The sequence below is a fragment of the Coniophora puteana genome (genome assembly GCF_000271625.1).
Source record: "Coniophora puteana RWD-64-598 SS2 unplaced genomic scaffold CONPUscaffold_10, whole genome shotgun sequence".
Classification (NCBI taxonomy): Eukaryota; Fungi; Basidiomycota; class Agaricomycetes; order Boletales; family Coniophoraceae; genus Coniophora; species Coniophora puteana.
This window is the reverse complement of record NW_006913062.1, coordinates 1,214,297-1,230,115: the sequence shown is the minus strand read 5'-3', so window position 1 is coordinate 1,230,115 and position 15,819 is coordinate 1,214,297. Positions and strand designations below refer to the sequence as shown.

Genomic DNA, 15,819 nt, shown 5'->3' with positions numbered 1-15,819 from the left:
GTTCCTCCCGTCCCGCGCCTGCACGCTCCGCACCTGCTCCCCAGCAGACTCGCGGTGCCCACACCGCCGCCATGCCCGCCAACGCCCCACCGCACAACCCCGCACACGCGCCCGCACCTCCCGCTGCTGCAGCACAGAGCAGCGGCCCTGGAATGCTCGGCCAGATGGCTGCCACGGCTGGCTCCGTCGCGATTGGCTCGACCATCGGTCACGGCCTCTCCAGCATGCTCTTCGGTGGCTCCTCCTCGTCTGCCCCCGTTGAGCAGCAGGCCCCGCCCGTGCAACAGCAACAGCAGACGTGGGGCTCGGGCGCCGCTTGTGAGATCCAGGCAAAGGAGTTCACCAAGTGCCTCGACAAGGCCGATCTGCCGAGCTGCTCGTGGTACCTTGAGCAACTCAAGGCTGTGAGTTTACTTCCTCATGTCATGCTTCAAATTTCTGATGTCTTCCTTCAGTGCCAGGCCGCTGCTGCTCAGTACTAAGAAGTTGCGGCGATATCATACTTGCATCATCTCAGGGATTTATGTCCTTCATATTCTATAATGTGTAGACGCGATTGCATGGCATTCATGGAAGCTTCTAGAAGCTTGTTATCCTCACTCCATCCTCGTGAGCTTGGCCATCGCGCCAATTATCGACATGAACGTGTGTCATAACACCACCTCGGTGTAAGAACGCTACCTGTTCTCGGTACCTAGTATACTCTGGGCTGTGTTTGACATGAGCCTTGAACGAGTTCTGAATGCTTGATGCATGAGTTTGTCTTCGCATTGAGATGTATTTTCTGCACGAAAGAAGGCGTTGTTATTTGCGCCTATTGAATTCTAAAGCCGCCGCCAAACAACACCAACGCGTCCATCGAAACCAGACGCGTTCCCCTCCAGTCACGTCGACGCCCCTTAAGAGATACAATCACCAACATCTTCCCTCAACGTGCCATGACGACACCAAAGACCAAGAAAATCGACGGCTTTAGCTCAACGCAGCGTGCTGGATCAGGTAGCGCGACTAAGAAGCCCAAATTGCGCACTGTGAAGTTCGATATTGGCTCAGACTCGGACCAGCCGCCGGCAAAGAGGCGAAAGGCGTCGGGAGTGAGTGCGCTTCCTCATGCCCGCCAATCTTTATCTGTTTCCCTCGGCTTGAGTGTATGAACGTCCGTTCTTATGAGCTGATCCAGCCTTCTCCCCTTGCGTTGTATGCATCTAGTTCTCGCGAACGCCCGTGTTTGATCTCTCCAGTTCGCAGATGCCCCAGTCATCCCAGAACAAACTGATCTCCAAGGGATCATCTTTGTCCAAGCCGAGGGAGAAGGACGTCAAAGGGAAGGGAAAGGCCAAGGCTGCGCCGGCGCCCGCCCCCAAGTCCTCTGTGATCGTCGTACATGACAGCGACTCCGCCACAGAGTCGGAAGAGGACATGGGCGCAGTCGCCGTAGAAAAGGGGAAGAGACCTGCTGCTGCTGCTGCTGCTGCCAGCAGCGGCAGCCGTAAGGAGGTCAGGGGGTATGAGGACGAAGAGGAGGACGACCAGCTCTGGGTGGACAAGTATCAGCCGACATGCGAGGTACGTCCATGTGCTACGCGTCGATGCGTCCCTTTCCGCCAGAGTCGCAGCCCAGCTGACTTTCCTATGGCGTGACGCGTTGCCTGGCCCTTGTCGCGCGTGAAACAGGCAGACCTCGCAGTACACAAGCGCAAAGTCGAGGACGTGCGGCGCTGGCTCGAGGAGGCGTTCGAGGGCGGGCCGAGCGGGAAGCTGCGCAAGTATAGGGTACGTTCACTCGTATTCGTTTTCTTTCTCTGCGTTTTACCCTCCTTAATCGTGCACCTTCATTCCCCCACCTCAACTCAACCTTTCTTGCGCATGCGTTGCAAATCTGCTGACACGCGCGGTCAATAGAGGATTCTGGCGCTAACGGGACCGGCTGGGACAGCCAAGACCGCGACGCTGCGCGTCCTCGCGCGCGAGATGGGCTTCGAGATCGTCGAGTGGCGGAATGGAGCGAACGAGCGCCCGTGGACCGCCAACTCCATGAACATAGATGGGGATGTAGACGCTGGTGCGTTTGCAATGATGTACATATCCAACTTACGATACTGATCAGCCCTTCTGGGACAGACGACCTCCCGGCCTTGGTCGACACCGAGTCGACCATGGACAAGTTCGAGGCGTTTCTCCTCCGCGCGTCCGCGTGCAGCAACATATTCTCCGCTGCGCCGTCCTCCTCGACTCCTGCTGTGTCTTCTGCTTCTACGTCCACATCCGCTGCTCCTCTTGCGTCTGTGGCGTCTACGTCCTCACGTCCCGCCCGACGCACGCTCATCCTCCTCGAAGACCTCCCCAACGTCCTGCACGCGCCCACGCAGGCGCGGCTGCGCACCGCCCTCGCTGCCTTCGCCTCCCCTTCCTCCAATAACAACACACCCGGTCCACCGCTCGCGCTCGTCATCTCCGACTCGGGCGCCGGCACCGGCGCGGGCGACACGGCGGAGTGGGACACGACCGGCGGGCGGTACGCGGCGTGGAGCAGGGGCAGGAGGGAGGTTGTGGATGTGCGGAGTGTGCTTGGGCCGGAGGTGTTGGGGATGCCGGGGGTGATGCAGGTTGCGTTTAATCCGGTTGCGAAGACGATTATGGGGAGGGCGCTTGTCGGGCTTGTGGGAAGGCATTTTGACGGTGCTGGGCGAGGTTCTGGGATGGGCGTGGGGACGGGGCTGTCGCAGGAGTTGTCGCGGTCGTCGATATCGAATTCGCAGCGCTCGCTGGGAGGAAAGGGAAAAGGAAAGTCGAGGCAGAAACAGAAGCAGAAGGGCAAGAAGCCCTCGCGCGAGGTCCTCGATCTCATCGTCGAGTCGGCCAACGGGGACATTCGGAGCGCGATCATGGCGCTCCAGTTTGCGTGCCTCGTCGAGCTCCCTGGGTCTTCTTCCTCCGCTGCTACGGGCGGCTCGTCGAGGAAGGGCCCGAACAAGGGCGGGACTGGCAACGCGGCGGCAAAAGCAGCAGGGGGAGGGACGTCGGCGCGCGCGGTGCTGGAGGCGGTGACGCGCCGCGAGCAGAGTTTGGTGTTGTTCCATTTGATGGGGAAGGTGTTGTACAATAAACGTACGTCGTGCCTGTCTTCGTCTCCCTAACCACACAAACTGACTAAACGTCCCCTTATTCTTCTTGGTCGAATAGGCAAAGGCGACCCTCCATCCTCGCATCTCTCCGCTAAAGACGCGTCCAAGGAGCGTGCATTAGATGCTGCGCTCCCGGACGAGCCAGCGCTCCCGTCGTGGCTCGTGGAGGAGCACGGGAGACGGCGGAGCCGCGTGGATGTCGAGCAGCTCGCGGCGGACGCGCCGATCGACGCGGGGATGTTGGCGCTGTACGTGCACCAGAACTACACGCTGTTCTGCGACGATGTTGACCAGTGCGGGGCGGTGCTCGAGGGGCTGAGCTGGGGGGATTGGGTCGGCGGGGTGAGTTACTCCTTGTCCTTCTCCCCCTCCTCCTTCCTTCCCTTTCCTTTCCTTTCCTCCCCACCGCTTCGCACTTGCTATTAGGCAGGGAACAAAATAGAACAGAACAGAGAAGGCTGACGTGCGGACGATGGTGTACAGAGCTTCCCCTCGAATCCATACGCGTTCCCCACCGTCGCGCGCTCGACGCTGCACGCGCTCCCGTCGCCTGTGACGAGGCGCGGGCAGAAGGTGTGCAAGCCCGCGTGGTTCGCCGCGCGCACGGCCGAGCTCGACGCCGCGGCGGGCGTCGGAGACGTCGTTTCGTGGCTCGCACGGCGTCGGAATCCAGGCACATCAGCATCGTCTTTGCTATCGTCCTCTTCTTCTTCTGGGCCAAACGCAGAAGCAGAGACAGAGGACGAACGGGGCGACGGCAGCACCGGCGGCTGGGGCCGCTGGGCGTGCGCCGAGGTCGCGACGGAGCTCGGCGGGTGGCTCGGTGCCGCGGAGCGCTGCTTCTCGGCGTCTCAGTCCGCCGCGAGGGGGGATATGAAGCTGCCGAGGACCCATAGACTCTTCTCGTCGCTCCCGTGGACGGAGGGTGGGCTTGGCGGAGAGATGCTCGGCGAGGATGAGGATGGGGTGGACCAGGCGTTTGAGGAGGACGAGGGGACGGGGTGGCTGGGTGCAGGTCTGGACGAGGAAGAAGAGACGAAGGGCTGGTTGGACGACGATGATATAGAGGAGGAGGAGACGTAGTGCTTGAACATCTGAGGGGTGTTATGATTTTGTTGTTACCGCTCAGTGTTTTACATGTTGCACCTCGAATGGGTCCAATCAAAGGTTTGCCACCACAATTTCGCAGCGACACTCGAGCTATCCTTTCGGGAAACTAGCGATTTACCTTGCAAAAATTAGGGCACAAAGCTTCAAATAAAGCCTCAAACAGTAATCACATTGCCTGTGAGACTACATAAAACATCAAGTTCGTTATACTACTACTCAAGTCCATTTAGTCTCAGGAAAGAGACAGTGCCACCAAAGAACGGGGTCATTCCGAGCGCCGAAGCCCTCGAACGAAGTCCATGCGTAAATCATGTGAATAAATGGAAAAAAAAAGTAAAGAAGAATGTCCAGACTCGTAACAAGTCATGTACGTAAAAAGAAAACAAATATTTTTGATGCTTCGTATCTGTGGCAAGGTGCACACCATCGTGTATCTTCAAGTCCCGTGCTAGGCTTTTCACAACAACTCATGGCCGAAGACGAGGAAGCCCGGGTGGAAGAAGTTGAGCGCGTAGATGGCGAGGACGACCATGCACGCGTCGAACGCGACAAAGTACGCCTGCGTCAGGATGATGACGCCGTGCCACCCGTCCGCGAGCTCGCATGTCCGGTAGACAGCCCTACATGGTCCCCGCGGTTGCTCGTTAGCTCCAAGGTCAAGAAGCGCGAGGAAGGGAGGAGGGGACGTACCGGATGAGGAGGACAAACGTGCTGAACGCAACGGCGTAGATCATGAGCAGCGTACGCGGGTGCTCAGAGAGCGCGTACGCGTCGGCGCCGAGTTTCTCGTCCGCCGACGGGGTGCGCACGGGCGAGTCTTTGAAGTAGCGGTAGAAGACCTCGGAGACGAGGAGGGTGAAGACGATCATGAAGGCTATTGTTTTCGTTATATAAGCTTCATGGTGAATATGCTGTGGGAGCAAGGATGAGCTTACCGAGCTGGAGACAGATGCCACCAAGCATGATGTTGCTACCCTAAAGAGCACGAGTCAGTACCCAGTCGAGCATGTTTGGTGGGAGGATGGAACATACCAGTTTCGAGACAGACGTCGTATCAGCGCCAGCGGCGATGGCACCACCAGCCGCTTGGATAATGAACGCGATGACATCCTGGAACACATTGAGAATTTGTTTGCCCATAGCTTTGCAAACAGAGGTTGCCTACCAGAGAGCAGAAGAAACGAAGGTCTGCACGCATAAATAAGCTACAACCGTTACATGGCAACAGGGAGAGGAGCAGACGTACAAGCCTTAGGACTGAGCCTGCTGTACCGAGGGCCCAGCAGCCGAATGATCTTCTCGATGATGATAAAGTTGGCCGCAGTGAGGGGGATAGGAGCAACAATGGTAGTAACAATTCTACAAAGACCGTTGAGTGACACATTGGCGGAAGACAATTGAAAATACATGACTCACTGAATAATAAATGGGTTCTCCTCCGTAAAATACCAATGAGCATAGAGACGAGCGCTCCAGCCGACGATTTCCAGAACACCCGAGAGAACGATGGTGGGCAGGAGCCACCAGAGACGGTACCGGAGGGACTGGACGATATGTACGACTAATTATGCATGCGCGTTAGCTTAGTCCAGCAGAAAAAATAACGCGAATCCATGAGTAGGGCCACTTACAGGTTGAGATCCCGAAGAGCACGATGAACACGATAGCGGCGCTCTCCCATGGGACGTAGCCGTACTCCGATTCCTCGGCGACATATGTAGCGTTGTCTCGGGCGAAGACCCGCGAAGAAGATGCAACTGTGAACGCGTTAGATACCTCAAGTCTGGGAGTATGAGCATCTGGAAAAACTCACGAGGCATTTCAGTAGATGAAGAAAGTTGAGAAGTTAAAAGGGTGCAAAAAATCTGCTGAAAAAAGGTGCTGGTGAAGGAAGATGGAACTTGAAAACAATGAGGGTATCCTCGAGTTCTCGAGCGCTATTTAAATATGTCCAGCCACTACATGACGATACCGCCTGGATGTATTGTGTCGTTGCGCAGTTCTGTGCTTGCATGCTGTCGCCGAGCAGGCACGGATTAAACTCCCCCACCCGCAGTACCAGATAGTAGAACGGAGACCCGCCGGCGCGTCAAGCCAGCCTATGTTTCGTTACCGAACATAGCCACCTAGGAACGCATCCGCAGTGGGATGGGGCGGTAGAAACTCGGAAGCGAGCTTGGCTAGCGATCAATGAGAACTCTGTGCCTCAATGAACGCGACATTCAACTTGAAGCCTGACGGCGTGCATATGCGTGGCTGCCAAGCCAGCTTCATCCAAGCCATCCCACTGCCGGCAGGGGGAAAGAAGGAAAGAGGTTGTCTGACTGCGGGCCGTCGTTCAAGTGGTGACAACAGCACAGGTTCTACGAGATAAGAGCTGTTATTGAGGTGATGTTAGTTCGACGCACAGCATGTTTGCGACGTTGGACACAGCATCGCACAGGATGGGGTGTTCCTCGGACGATACCGCAGCCAATGCTTTGATGGTGAGCATAGGCTTGCGAAAAGGTTGGTGCTGCGATCAACACTAGGTGCTGCGTTCGCGAAGGTATAGTTGATTGTCTTGAGGCTGTGTCTAGAATGTCGACTTTGGAAGAAGTTTGTGTTCGGAATCGAACCCAAGTCAACTTGACTCTTGAAGCTATTTGTGTGGCCAGAACAAGATTGGGATTGAGACTCCGAGCACAAAGGAGATATAATATATCTTAGAGCTCGAGGAATAACCGCCCGCCTAGCTCAATCGGATAGAGCGTCAGACTCTTATGACTAGGCGATCTGAAGGCTGCGAGTTCGACCCTCGCGGTGGGCTAGTGTTTTTGCTTTCTTTTGCCTAGCAAATTTTAGGGGCTTAGCGGCGCGTCTTCACAAACGTCATCTCGAGGCGCGTCCTTACTCCCTCAGCCTCCTCAAGTAAAATGTACAGACACTGCAAGACGATAACGAGCACTCTTGGACATTCACGGCGCTCTCTATGTCAGCCATCATATATTTCACTTCCACGCCTGGCTTCAGCACCTCGCATTCACCTCCAGCACCGTTTCGCTTCCACTCATGAGCAAGGCACTGAGCGACCAGACCTCCCCAAGACTCCGCGTCAGGGCGGACTCAAAGTATCCACTCTTTTTACAGGTCTGATGGTCCTTGGCATTGGCGCCCTGACATATGGGATGTAAGTGGGTTGAAGTCTTTATGATTTTGCATCCACGCGAGACTGACTCTGCTGTCGTCCAGATATGACTTCTATGCAGGTCTCAATGCTACACTCGGCAGGATCCCCAAAGAAATTCGCGACGACGTCTACGCAGGCGCGTTTGCAAAGACTAAAGGCGACCTAGGCGTTGCCGAACGCTACCTCAGCCGGTTAGTCGCGTGTCCCTAGTCCTCTCCAAACTGACACCAGCCATATTGTCATCGTCAACCTGCAGTGCCTTCGAGACCGCCCTCACCCTTCCCCCGTCCGCCTTTGGCGACAGACCCTACCTCCACTTCTGTGGCATCGCCGCCTCCCTCGCCTCCGTCCAAGCCATGCAAGGCGGTGCCGCCGCCCGACGCGCCAAACGCACGTGCGAGCGCACCTGGGCCGTCCTCGAGCCCGCCGACAGCCCAAACGCCACCGCCACCGCCACTACTGACGGGTCCACCGTGATAGCAGACCCCACCAGCGATGCGAACAAGATCGCACCCGAATGGCGGACGTACGCTGCGAGCGACGCGGAGCGCATGAAGCGCGTCGCGATCGCGTGCATGGTCGCCGAGCTCGTAGGCGAGCGCGCCGCGGGGAGCGAGGAGGAGAAGGAGGAGGAGCGATGGCTGACGTGGGCGGTCGAGGAGACGCTGAGAGTGTGCAACGCGCTCGATCCCGACTCGACTGTCGCCGCTGCCGCCGCGTCACCTGTGCCTGCGGGGCAGAGTCCAGCGACGGAGGTCCCCGCGTCGCTCAACGTGACGATGAAGCACGACCCGGACCTGACGGCGCTCTTCCCGATGAGCGATTTCGCAGCGCCGTTCGAGGCGCTCGGCTCGTACTACGCCCGCAGTGGCAACGTCCAGTGAGCACCCACCTCCCCTCCCCTCCCCTCCCCACCGCTCACACTCCACCCCGTCCAACAGATACGCATTCTCCCTATACCACCACGCCCTCGCCCTCCTCCTCCCCTCCACCGCCTCTGCCCCCGCCCCGCGCATCTTCACAGACGTCCAGCGCACCCCCGCCGACACATGCAACGCCGCACAGATCCTGAACAACATCTCCGAGCTCGTCATGCGCCAACACCCGCCGTCCCCAGAGGTGCGCGCCATGGCCGAAAAATGGGCGCGCAGCGCACACACCGTCGTCGAGCGCGGGCTGCACGCGCGCGGGAAGCCCGGGCCGCTCGTCACGTCTGGGTTTGTGCAATACGGCGGAGGGGGCGGAGGGGAGGAGGAGGAGATGGATATGACGTGCGAGAGCGTGTTTGGCGTTGTGTTGTTCAATCTGGCGACGATGCGGGAGGCAAGTCTATACCTATCGTTGCCGTTGAAAAACTGTTGATCGAACCCGTATTGCAGATGGACGGCGACAAGAACGAAGCTCGCGGGTTCTACACGCGGAGCATCGAGCAGTGCAACGCCGCTGGGATGGACGAAGGCGTGTTCAAAGGCCAAGAAGCTCTACGGAAGCTAGGACGGAGCTCGGTCAAGCCAGACAAGAAATAGTACTCTGCTTTCGTGACATAGCATCAACCTGTACTTTACCACCCACCTACTAGACACCTCCCACTAGACGACCACTCAAACTAACGCATCCGTCCAAAGCGATTTTAGTGCAAGAGAGTCGGAGCAAGACAAGAAAACACGTGGTACAATGCATGGATATTGGTATCGTATCCGACACGCAAGATGGCAGAGATCGAAAAAATCCAATGGCAAGAAAAATGAGAACAAGAAATCCTCTGCTGCGACACACCATTCGCGTCAGCCAAGAGGGCAAGAAATACAACGCAGCACCGAGCTGCGGGGGCGAAAGCGAAACAATGAAACCGTATCTGGGGTTTTTCTTTTTTCGAGCACGAGCACCGCAGCAGCACCTTCTCAAGCCGTCTTCACCCGCTGTTTACCCACAGCCTTCGCCGCCGCCGTGACACCCTCCTCGCCCGTGCATATCGACGTCGACGCGCGCTTGCGATCGTACCGCGTCTGGCTCTTGAACTCACAGATACTAAACTTGCGCATCTTGATCATCGGGCGCAAGCTGAGCCTAAACACCACGAAAAAAAAATGACGGGTGCGTCAGATTTGCCATGGTCGCGCGGACCAAACGGTCGAATATCCGTGTTCAACGCACCTGCTTAAGTGCTGGGCCTCCTCCGACAGCTCGTCCATCCCCATCCGCGTAATAGACACAGAATCGCCGCGTCGATGTCCGCGTAGCGCTGTGCCAGACGCGGACACGAGCTTGGAATCGGACGCGACATGGACGCGGTACGCCTCGCTCTCGACCCCGCCGCCGTCGCTAGTAGCCAGACAGACGGCGCGCGCGGTGAACACCACGTCAACAGCGTGCGTGCACCCCGAGCGTCTCAGAAACTCCACAAATGTGCTTAGGACATATTGCACGCCCTTGGGATCGAGCACGCCCGCGTGGGGCTCGTGCACCGTCACCGTGAGCAGGCGTAGGTTAGGCAGAGCGATGCCGGGGTCGGGGTGCATGAGGCCCACCGCGATCTTGACAAAGTTGTGTACATTTACGTGCAGCGAGCGCAGGCTGGTGTGTACCAGAAACGGTTCCGCAGATGGGGTTGAGGCTGGAGTGGTCGTCGAAGAAGAAGAAGAAAAGGGAGAGGAAAAAGACGCTGTAGCTGTTGCCAGTGGAGGCGGGCGAGGGGGCTTGCTGGAGAGGATGGCGGCAGCGGAGCCCGATTCCTTGGTCCGCGTACCGAGTGCAGAATCAAGCTTGTCGAACGTAAGATGCACCAGGTTCGGACACATCTCCAGCAGCTGCACGAGCGCCATCTCCTCGAACGCATGGTAATCCTGCGGCTCGAACCGCAGCTCCGTCACCTTGTCCCATCCGAGACCCAGGGTCCTCAAACACGCGACCTGCTCGACCGCGCACCGCAGATCAAGCTTCGGCGGGAGCATCGTCACGCCCTCGCACCCAGACAGCACCTTCAGATCCTCGAGGTCCAGCGCGAGCCTCTCAGTCACACGCGCGTGCTCAATCAGGCTCGCGAGCGCTGCATTCGTCTTCCTCCTGCCCTGCCTGTAGATCACATACAGATCCGCGCAGCGCGGCGTGAACGCAGCCATGAGCTCGCACACCTGCACATCCCAGCTCGAGATGCACCGCATCGCGCTGTCCCTCTGCTCCCTCTCGATGCCCACACTCGACCAGCACCGCGCGTCGACCGCGACCGCGAGCGGCAAGGTGCCCGCGCGCTCGAGCCACGCGCGGTACAGCGCGACATCCGTGTCCTTGGGCATGCGGCTCGATGGGCGGATATACAGCGAACACCATAGCTCGGGCGTGCTCGCAGTGGCATCGCGCCATAGACTGCACACGTGCATAAGCAGCAGTGGGACACGGCGGGCGTGCGGCTCGTGGTATCGCGTGCCCGAGAGGCAGAGGACAAAGACCTTGCGGAGGAGTTCGAGGGGTAGCATCGTGATTGGCGAGTACGTGCAGTCGTTACCGATGCTGGACCAGCCGGAAGAAGATCTAGAGGAGGGAGAGACAAACCTGACCTTGGTGCGGTCGTCCTCGAGCAGCTCGCAGAGAAGGGGTAGATTGCTCATGAGGCTGGAGATAGGAGCGCGGTTGTGTAGCGCGTTGGCGATCCCTTCGACGGCGCGGAAGGCGGGGCGGCCCGGGGATGGCATGTGGGAAGCGACGAGTTGGTGTTAGCCAAGAACGGCGAAGTGTTCGGAGGACAGCAGACACGGAGCAAGCAGAAGACGAAAGTAGGAGAGATGTTGCGCGTTTGAGCATGGGAGAGCAAGGTGACGCAGGGAGGAAAATCAGGACATGGAGGCAGCACCGAACCTCCGAGTACTGGGGATGGATATCACTATAAGTCCCAAAGAGAATTAAGAGTGACCAATATTCCACACCCAGAAGCGTCGACAGAATATTCCAACCGAGCCAAATGCCTATCTTTACCGTGGATGTCAGAAGGAAACTACGCCTTGATCCGAGGCCTAGCAACCGTATGTTCGAAAGCCACTACGGCTCAGCGGAACGAAAGCTGTCGTGCCTGTCAACCCTTTCGATGAATCGCAACGCGTCGCCGTTGGAGCTTGGAGCTTGGAGGCCAGCTTCTTCTCCTCGGGAGTGGTGTACGCGGCGTTGACGATGTCTCGCCTAACATTTTTCTTGGGGATGAGCCCCATTGCCAGACCGAGATGGCCGACTCGGTCCGCAGACCCCACAAGCAGCTAGACTCGTGACCAGTCTCCCAGACGCGTACCCAAAAGGGTAACAGGCCTGGGGGGCCTTCGCATCTGGGAGACTGGGAGATTTCGTCGACTCCCTGGCAGGGAGCCAACTGAGTTTGAAAACTGGCAGTAAAGAAGTATCAAGAAGCGTCGGAGATCAGTTAGGTAAGCCGGCATCCCCGCAGCCGATCGGGCACTTGTAGTCTCGCGTCGCGTTGCGCTCTGTACTACGCGCCGTGTCCATGAAATATCATGAGTTGTACCCTCTCCCTCCTGCGTGAACACATGATATGTTACCCTGGACTCATCCTGACTACTACCAGCCTCCTCCGTTGTCTCCACTGCTGTTATTTTAGCTGCTGTAATCATGATGAACTATACCTCTGGTTAGGCTCTGAGGAAACCAGGCTCAGGGAGCTTTTGGCTGCTCTGGCTGACATAAATACGACAGAAATTGGCCTCCACAACTCTTGGCATGATCCTGGATACTCTGCGGAAGAGTGCTGCATCAAGGCTGGGCTGGAGCGGGTCTCGAAGGCAGGAAAATCAATGACTAAAGTACTGATTATGATTCTATAAGCAAAGACTCAGATAGGCTATTGTACACCTTATTCGACTTGTTTTCTGGGCAGCCAGGTGCCTACTTTCCTCTGGAACGTGCTCGGAAATGTTCTCCAATGGAAGGCGAGGCTCGAATCTATGGTAAGAGACAAATCTATGATGCACACTGTTCTCATATCCGATTTTTTGATGGAATGTGCGGACACTCCGGACGAAGCTGGTGAGGCGGGGAATGTGTCCATTATGTCGGAAGAACTGGTCAGGGACGCAGAAGATGTTACAACAATTGCCGCTTTGAATATCCTATAAAATATGAGAGGGGGATCATGCAGAGACGAGCAGAGTGAGCACCTTCCAAAGCTCCTCACCATCCACTGGGGTCTCCTGGTTGACTTGAATCATAGGGACGCCGAAGCTATCAAACTTCAAAAACTGAAGCCAGTAAGCATGTAGTTGGATGAATCAGAGAACAACATATACAACTGTCTTGCAAAAGTTTGAGAGGCGAGGTGGCGAGTGCAATTTTCAAGAAGGGATCACCAAAGGGAATGGGAAGGATCATAATAAGCGTCAGGTTCTCAACAAAGGCGGGAGAGTGCTTGTCAAGCGATCGGCGTGCATTATCAGACAATAATTATAAGTCGATATGCTCGAATACATTCACAACATAGCGATGATAATCGGGGTAGACAATATTTGTAGGATACAGATGAGGCGGCACTTAGATGCGATGCGTCTGCGATTCAGGGGCTCAGTTCCCTTATCCGGGAGCGAACTTCTCTCGGGCCGAGGCCAAATTCAAACTCAGTTGGCTCCCTGCCAGGGAGTCGACGAAATCTCCCAGTCTCCCAGATGCGAAGGCCCCCCAGGCCTGTTACCCTTTTGGGTACGCGTCTGGGAGACTGGTCACGAGTCTAACAAGCAGCACGATTTCAGAGAGAAAGAATGTTGATGGGCAGAAGTGGCACGGAGGGAAGGAGAGGAAGGAGAGGAAGGAGAGGAAAGAGGGGATAAATTCGCACGAGTCCAAGTTCGGAAGAATCCGACGCGTGGCCGGGCTCGCGTCCGTCTTCACAATTAATTGCTTCACAACTACCAAAGATACGGCCCTCACGGGCACACCTGTATCCGAAGTTAGAGTGTCACGGTAGCCTCCGTCATGTACGCCCGGCACAGGCATTTTTTTCTTTGGTGCATTATAAAGTCTACGTTACCAGCAGCTGGCGAGCCTCCATATGATTATACTAGAGTACACAGCAAATCCGTGGCTCAGCGAACCAATCTATATGTATACAAATATATAGATAAGCAAACAGCTTTTGCATGTTATGAGGAAATTACGACGAGAGCTCCCTTCTTCGTTTCGGTGACTAGGGGAAACCCGGAGGGAACGGACTGACCGGCGGGGCTCTTACTAGCCGTCGTCGGGACCCCCTGGACAGCTGGAGCCGAGAAGGGAGGGGCAATGGGCCCATCACATGTATTAGATAGTGAACGTTGAGTATCGTCCGACATGGGGTGACTAATCCCGATGGACGCTAATGGAATCATAATAATAATAATAATAATAAGCAAACAGCTCTAATTATGGTCTAGCTGGTATATATTAAATGTAATGCAGCGGTTTGATGTGCGACCAAGCTTGGCTCTGTCTTTATCAAACCAATACAAACTACGGACAAGATATTTGAATAATAAGTGGAGATGACTACGAATACGACAACCATCCTGAAACTCGAAACTCGAAAGGAAGGCCGCTTCATCACCTGAACTGATGCCCAATTGGATGACGAGAGGTAACGGGAGTTGAATGACAAAGGGGAAGACGCCGGAACAACAGCCCGTCGATGCGGAGCGAAGTCACAAACTCCGTGCCTTGCATGATATGACCGAAAACAATGAACACTATCCCGCCAGGGCGCGAGTCAGTGATGGCAGGGGCCCATAAGTAACATAAAGTAAGTACAAGAGAAGAGATCAAACGCCAAATTTGACGAACGACAGAGACAGGGGTTACTCACCGAAACGGGGTACGGAGCAATGACGGAAAAAGGGGATGCGGACGGCGACGGCGACGGCGACGGCGACCAGACCGGGAAGACCGTAGCTTAGGCAAGACTTTCTTGTAAGTTAATATACTTACCTGTCTCCCTTCGAATCCAGGTACAGTGAATCGTTCAAAGGAAAAAAGAGTAACTTACTGACTCGTGCACAACGCATGGTGACAAGGTGAGTGCATACAAGGTATAGTGCTCCTCCGCAAAAGCAAGAAAACATCATTCTCTACGCCACACCGCCAATTCAAGGCATGGCGATGGCTCGGATAGGCTCGAGAGAAGGCACGTACCGAAACAAACATTATTGTACCTACTACCTACACGTCTCAAGTTTCACGGTATTTTTGTGCGACATCAAGACAAACGGGTGATTATGAACCAGGGCCACAGATCGGCGCCATCATCAAGACATTACCGTACCGCCGGGGACTCCAACCGCGAAGATGAAAAAGGGTGCTTCATTGCAAAGAAGAAGAAGGCAATACGGACACACATTTAACAACGACTGTAGTATCCCTTGTCCGTTGGGCTATAATATACTGTACACAGGCATCTCAAGCTCTCGCGATCGGTAGCTTGACTAACTCTTTGAAGCCTACCGGTGGGAAGCTCGACGTCCCTAATTATCCGGTCAACGGCGACCGTGGCAAGGGTCTCACGAACCTTAGAACTCACAGTACAGTAGAGTACTACAATCAATGCAGGAAAAACTCGCCGCAGTGAACGACTCTACGACATCAGAAGAGGCTTATAGTATTCTTCGCCACGCATTGGGGTTTATTGTCTTGCGTAGTGGGTGATGAACTGGCAGGTCTTGAATTCATTTTATGAGGCAAACGTGAGGCGTGACGAACCTACGGTCGTTTAGGTACAGTAATCTGCCTTCATCTATGACAAAGCTGAACAAATTCATATCACGAGTCGACCCTGACGTCTCCCCAATCTGCCCGTCCTGCCGACACGCTCCCGAATCAGTCCACCACTACCTGGCGGCGTGCACCAGCTACCGCCCGCAACGGGAGCGTCTGCAGAGGGCCATGGGTACCACCCGAGCCATCGATGTCAATCGACTCTTACACGACGCAAAGATGTTCCGCCCCCTGCTCCAGTACGTCTTCGAGACGGGACGCTTCTCTGGATCCCTAGGAAACCTAGCGCCGCCCCCGCCGCCCCTAGCTAAACGATAACTGCCACAGCCATAGCCACGCAATGCCTCGCATCCGACGGGTAAGCTTTCACGTTTTCACTTTCTACCTCAACCTTTGGCGCGCCCCCCCTACATAATCGTACTCCCCATACCACACACACGAACGATCACGCCCCACCCGCGACCGGCCCACACTATCACCCTACCGCTAATTATAACTTATCATAGAAGCCAAACAGGACCCCTGAAAACGTAGTGGAGGGCTTGGTCCTATGTGCGCACTGCACCTTCCTTTTTGGGAGGGTAGGCTTGGTTGAATGTACGCACCATGTTTCCTAATTGGGATACATGCCTGGTCTCAAGTACGCACCACAACCGTGGGTAAAAAGCAGATCTGCTACAAAGT

The 15,819-nt window shown here is 56.0% G+C and overlaps 5 protein-coding genes and 1 non-coding gene across 6 annotated transcripts; 4 read left to right on the top strand and 2 right to left on the bottom strand.

Moving 5' to 3' along the window:
* Positions 1-152: 152 nt before the first annotated feature.
* Positions 153-482, top strand: CONPUDRAFT_61317 (uncharacterized protein; the record flags this gene model as incomplete). The annotated part of the gene is made up of 2 exons (XM_007772963.1): positions 153-404; positions 456-482. 2 exons carry the CDS (start codon positions 153-155, stop codon positions 480-482), a joined length of 279 nt encoding a protein of 92 aa, XP_007771153.1.
* Positions 483-876: 394 nt separating this feature from the next.
* CONPUDRAFT_167507 (uncharacterized protein) lies at positions 877-4,208 on the top strand (the record flags this gene model as incomplete). Its single annotated transcript, XM_007773340.1, has 7 exons — positions 877-1,094; positions 1,210-1,566; positions 1,675-1,773; positions 1,903-2,062; positions 2,122-3,108; positions 3,184-3,467; positions 3,609-4,208. The coding sequence occupies exons 1-7, from the start codon at positions 939-941 to the stop codon at positions 4,206-4,208; spliced, it is 2,643 nt and encodes an 880-aa protein (XP_007771530.1). The 5' UTR covers positions 877-938.
* A 281-nt stretch (positions 4,209-4,489) lies between these two features.
* On the bottom strand, positions 4,490-6,556 carry CONPUDRAFT_83886 (RTA1-domain-containing protein). The gene is made up of 9 exons (XM_007773339.1): positions 6,049-6,556; positions 5,867-5,992; positions 5,652-5,796; positions 5,482-5,594; positions 5,401-5,423; positions 5,268-5,345; positions 5,171-5,210; positions 4,926-5,109; positions 4,490-4,855 (listed from the first exon to the last, which is right to left on the bottom strand). The coding sequence occupies exons 1-9, from the start codon at positions 6,053-6,055 to the stop codon at positions 4,693-4,695; spliced, it is 879 nt and encodes a 292-aa protein (XP_007771529.1). The 5' UTR covers positions 6,056-6,556; the 3' UTR covers positions 4,490-4,692.
* Positions 6,557-6,960: 404 nt separating this feature from the next.
* On the top strand, positions 6,961-7,044 carry CONPUDRAFT_t82. The gene has a single exon. It is a non-coding gene; the product is annotated as a tRNA-Lys (tRNA).
* An 85-nt stretch (positions 7,045-7,129) lies between these two features.
* On the top strand, positions 7,130-9,017 carry CONPUDRAFT_83885 (uncharacterized protein). Its single transcript, XM_007773338.1, has 5 exons — positions 7,130-7,404; positions 7,467-7,595; positions 7,661-8,284; positions 8,346-8,727; positions 8,784-9,017. The coding sequence occupies exons 1-5, from the start codon at positions 7,370-7,372 to the stop codon at positions 8,928-8,930; spliced, it is 1,317 nt and encodes a 438-aa protein (XP_007771528.1). The 5' UTR covers positions 7,130-7,369; the 3' UTR covers positions 8,931-9,017.
* A 66-nt stretch (positions 9,018-9,083) lies between these two features.
* On the bottom strand, positions 9,084-11,734 carry CONPUDRAFT_83884 (uncharacterized protein). The gene is made up of 2 exons (XM_007773337.1): positions 9,559-11,734; positions 9,084-9,471 (listed from the first exon to the last, which is right to left on the bottom strand). The coding sequence occupies exons 1-2, from the start codon at positions 11,091-11,093 to the stop codon at positions 9,306-9,308; spliced, it is 1,701 nt and encodes a 566-aa protein (XP_007771527.1). The 5' UTR covers positions 11,094-11,734; the 3' UTR covers positions 9,084-9,305.
* Positions 11,735-15,819: the final 4,085 nt, after the last annotated feature.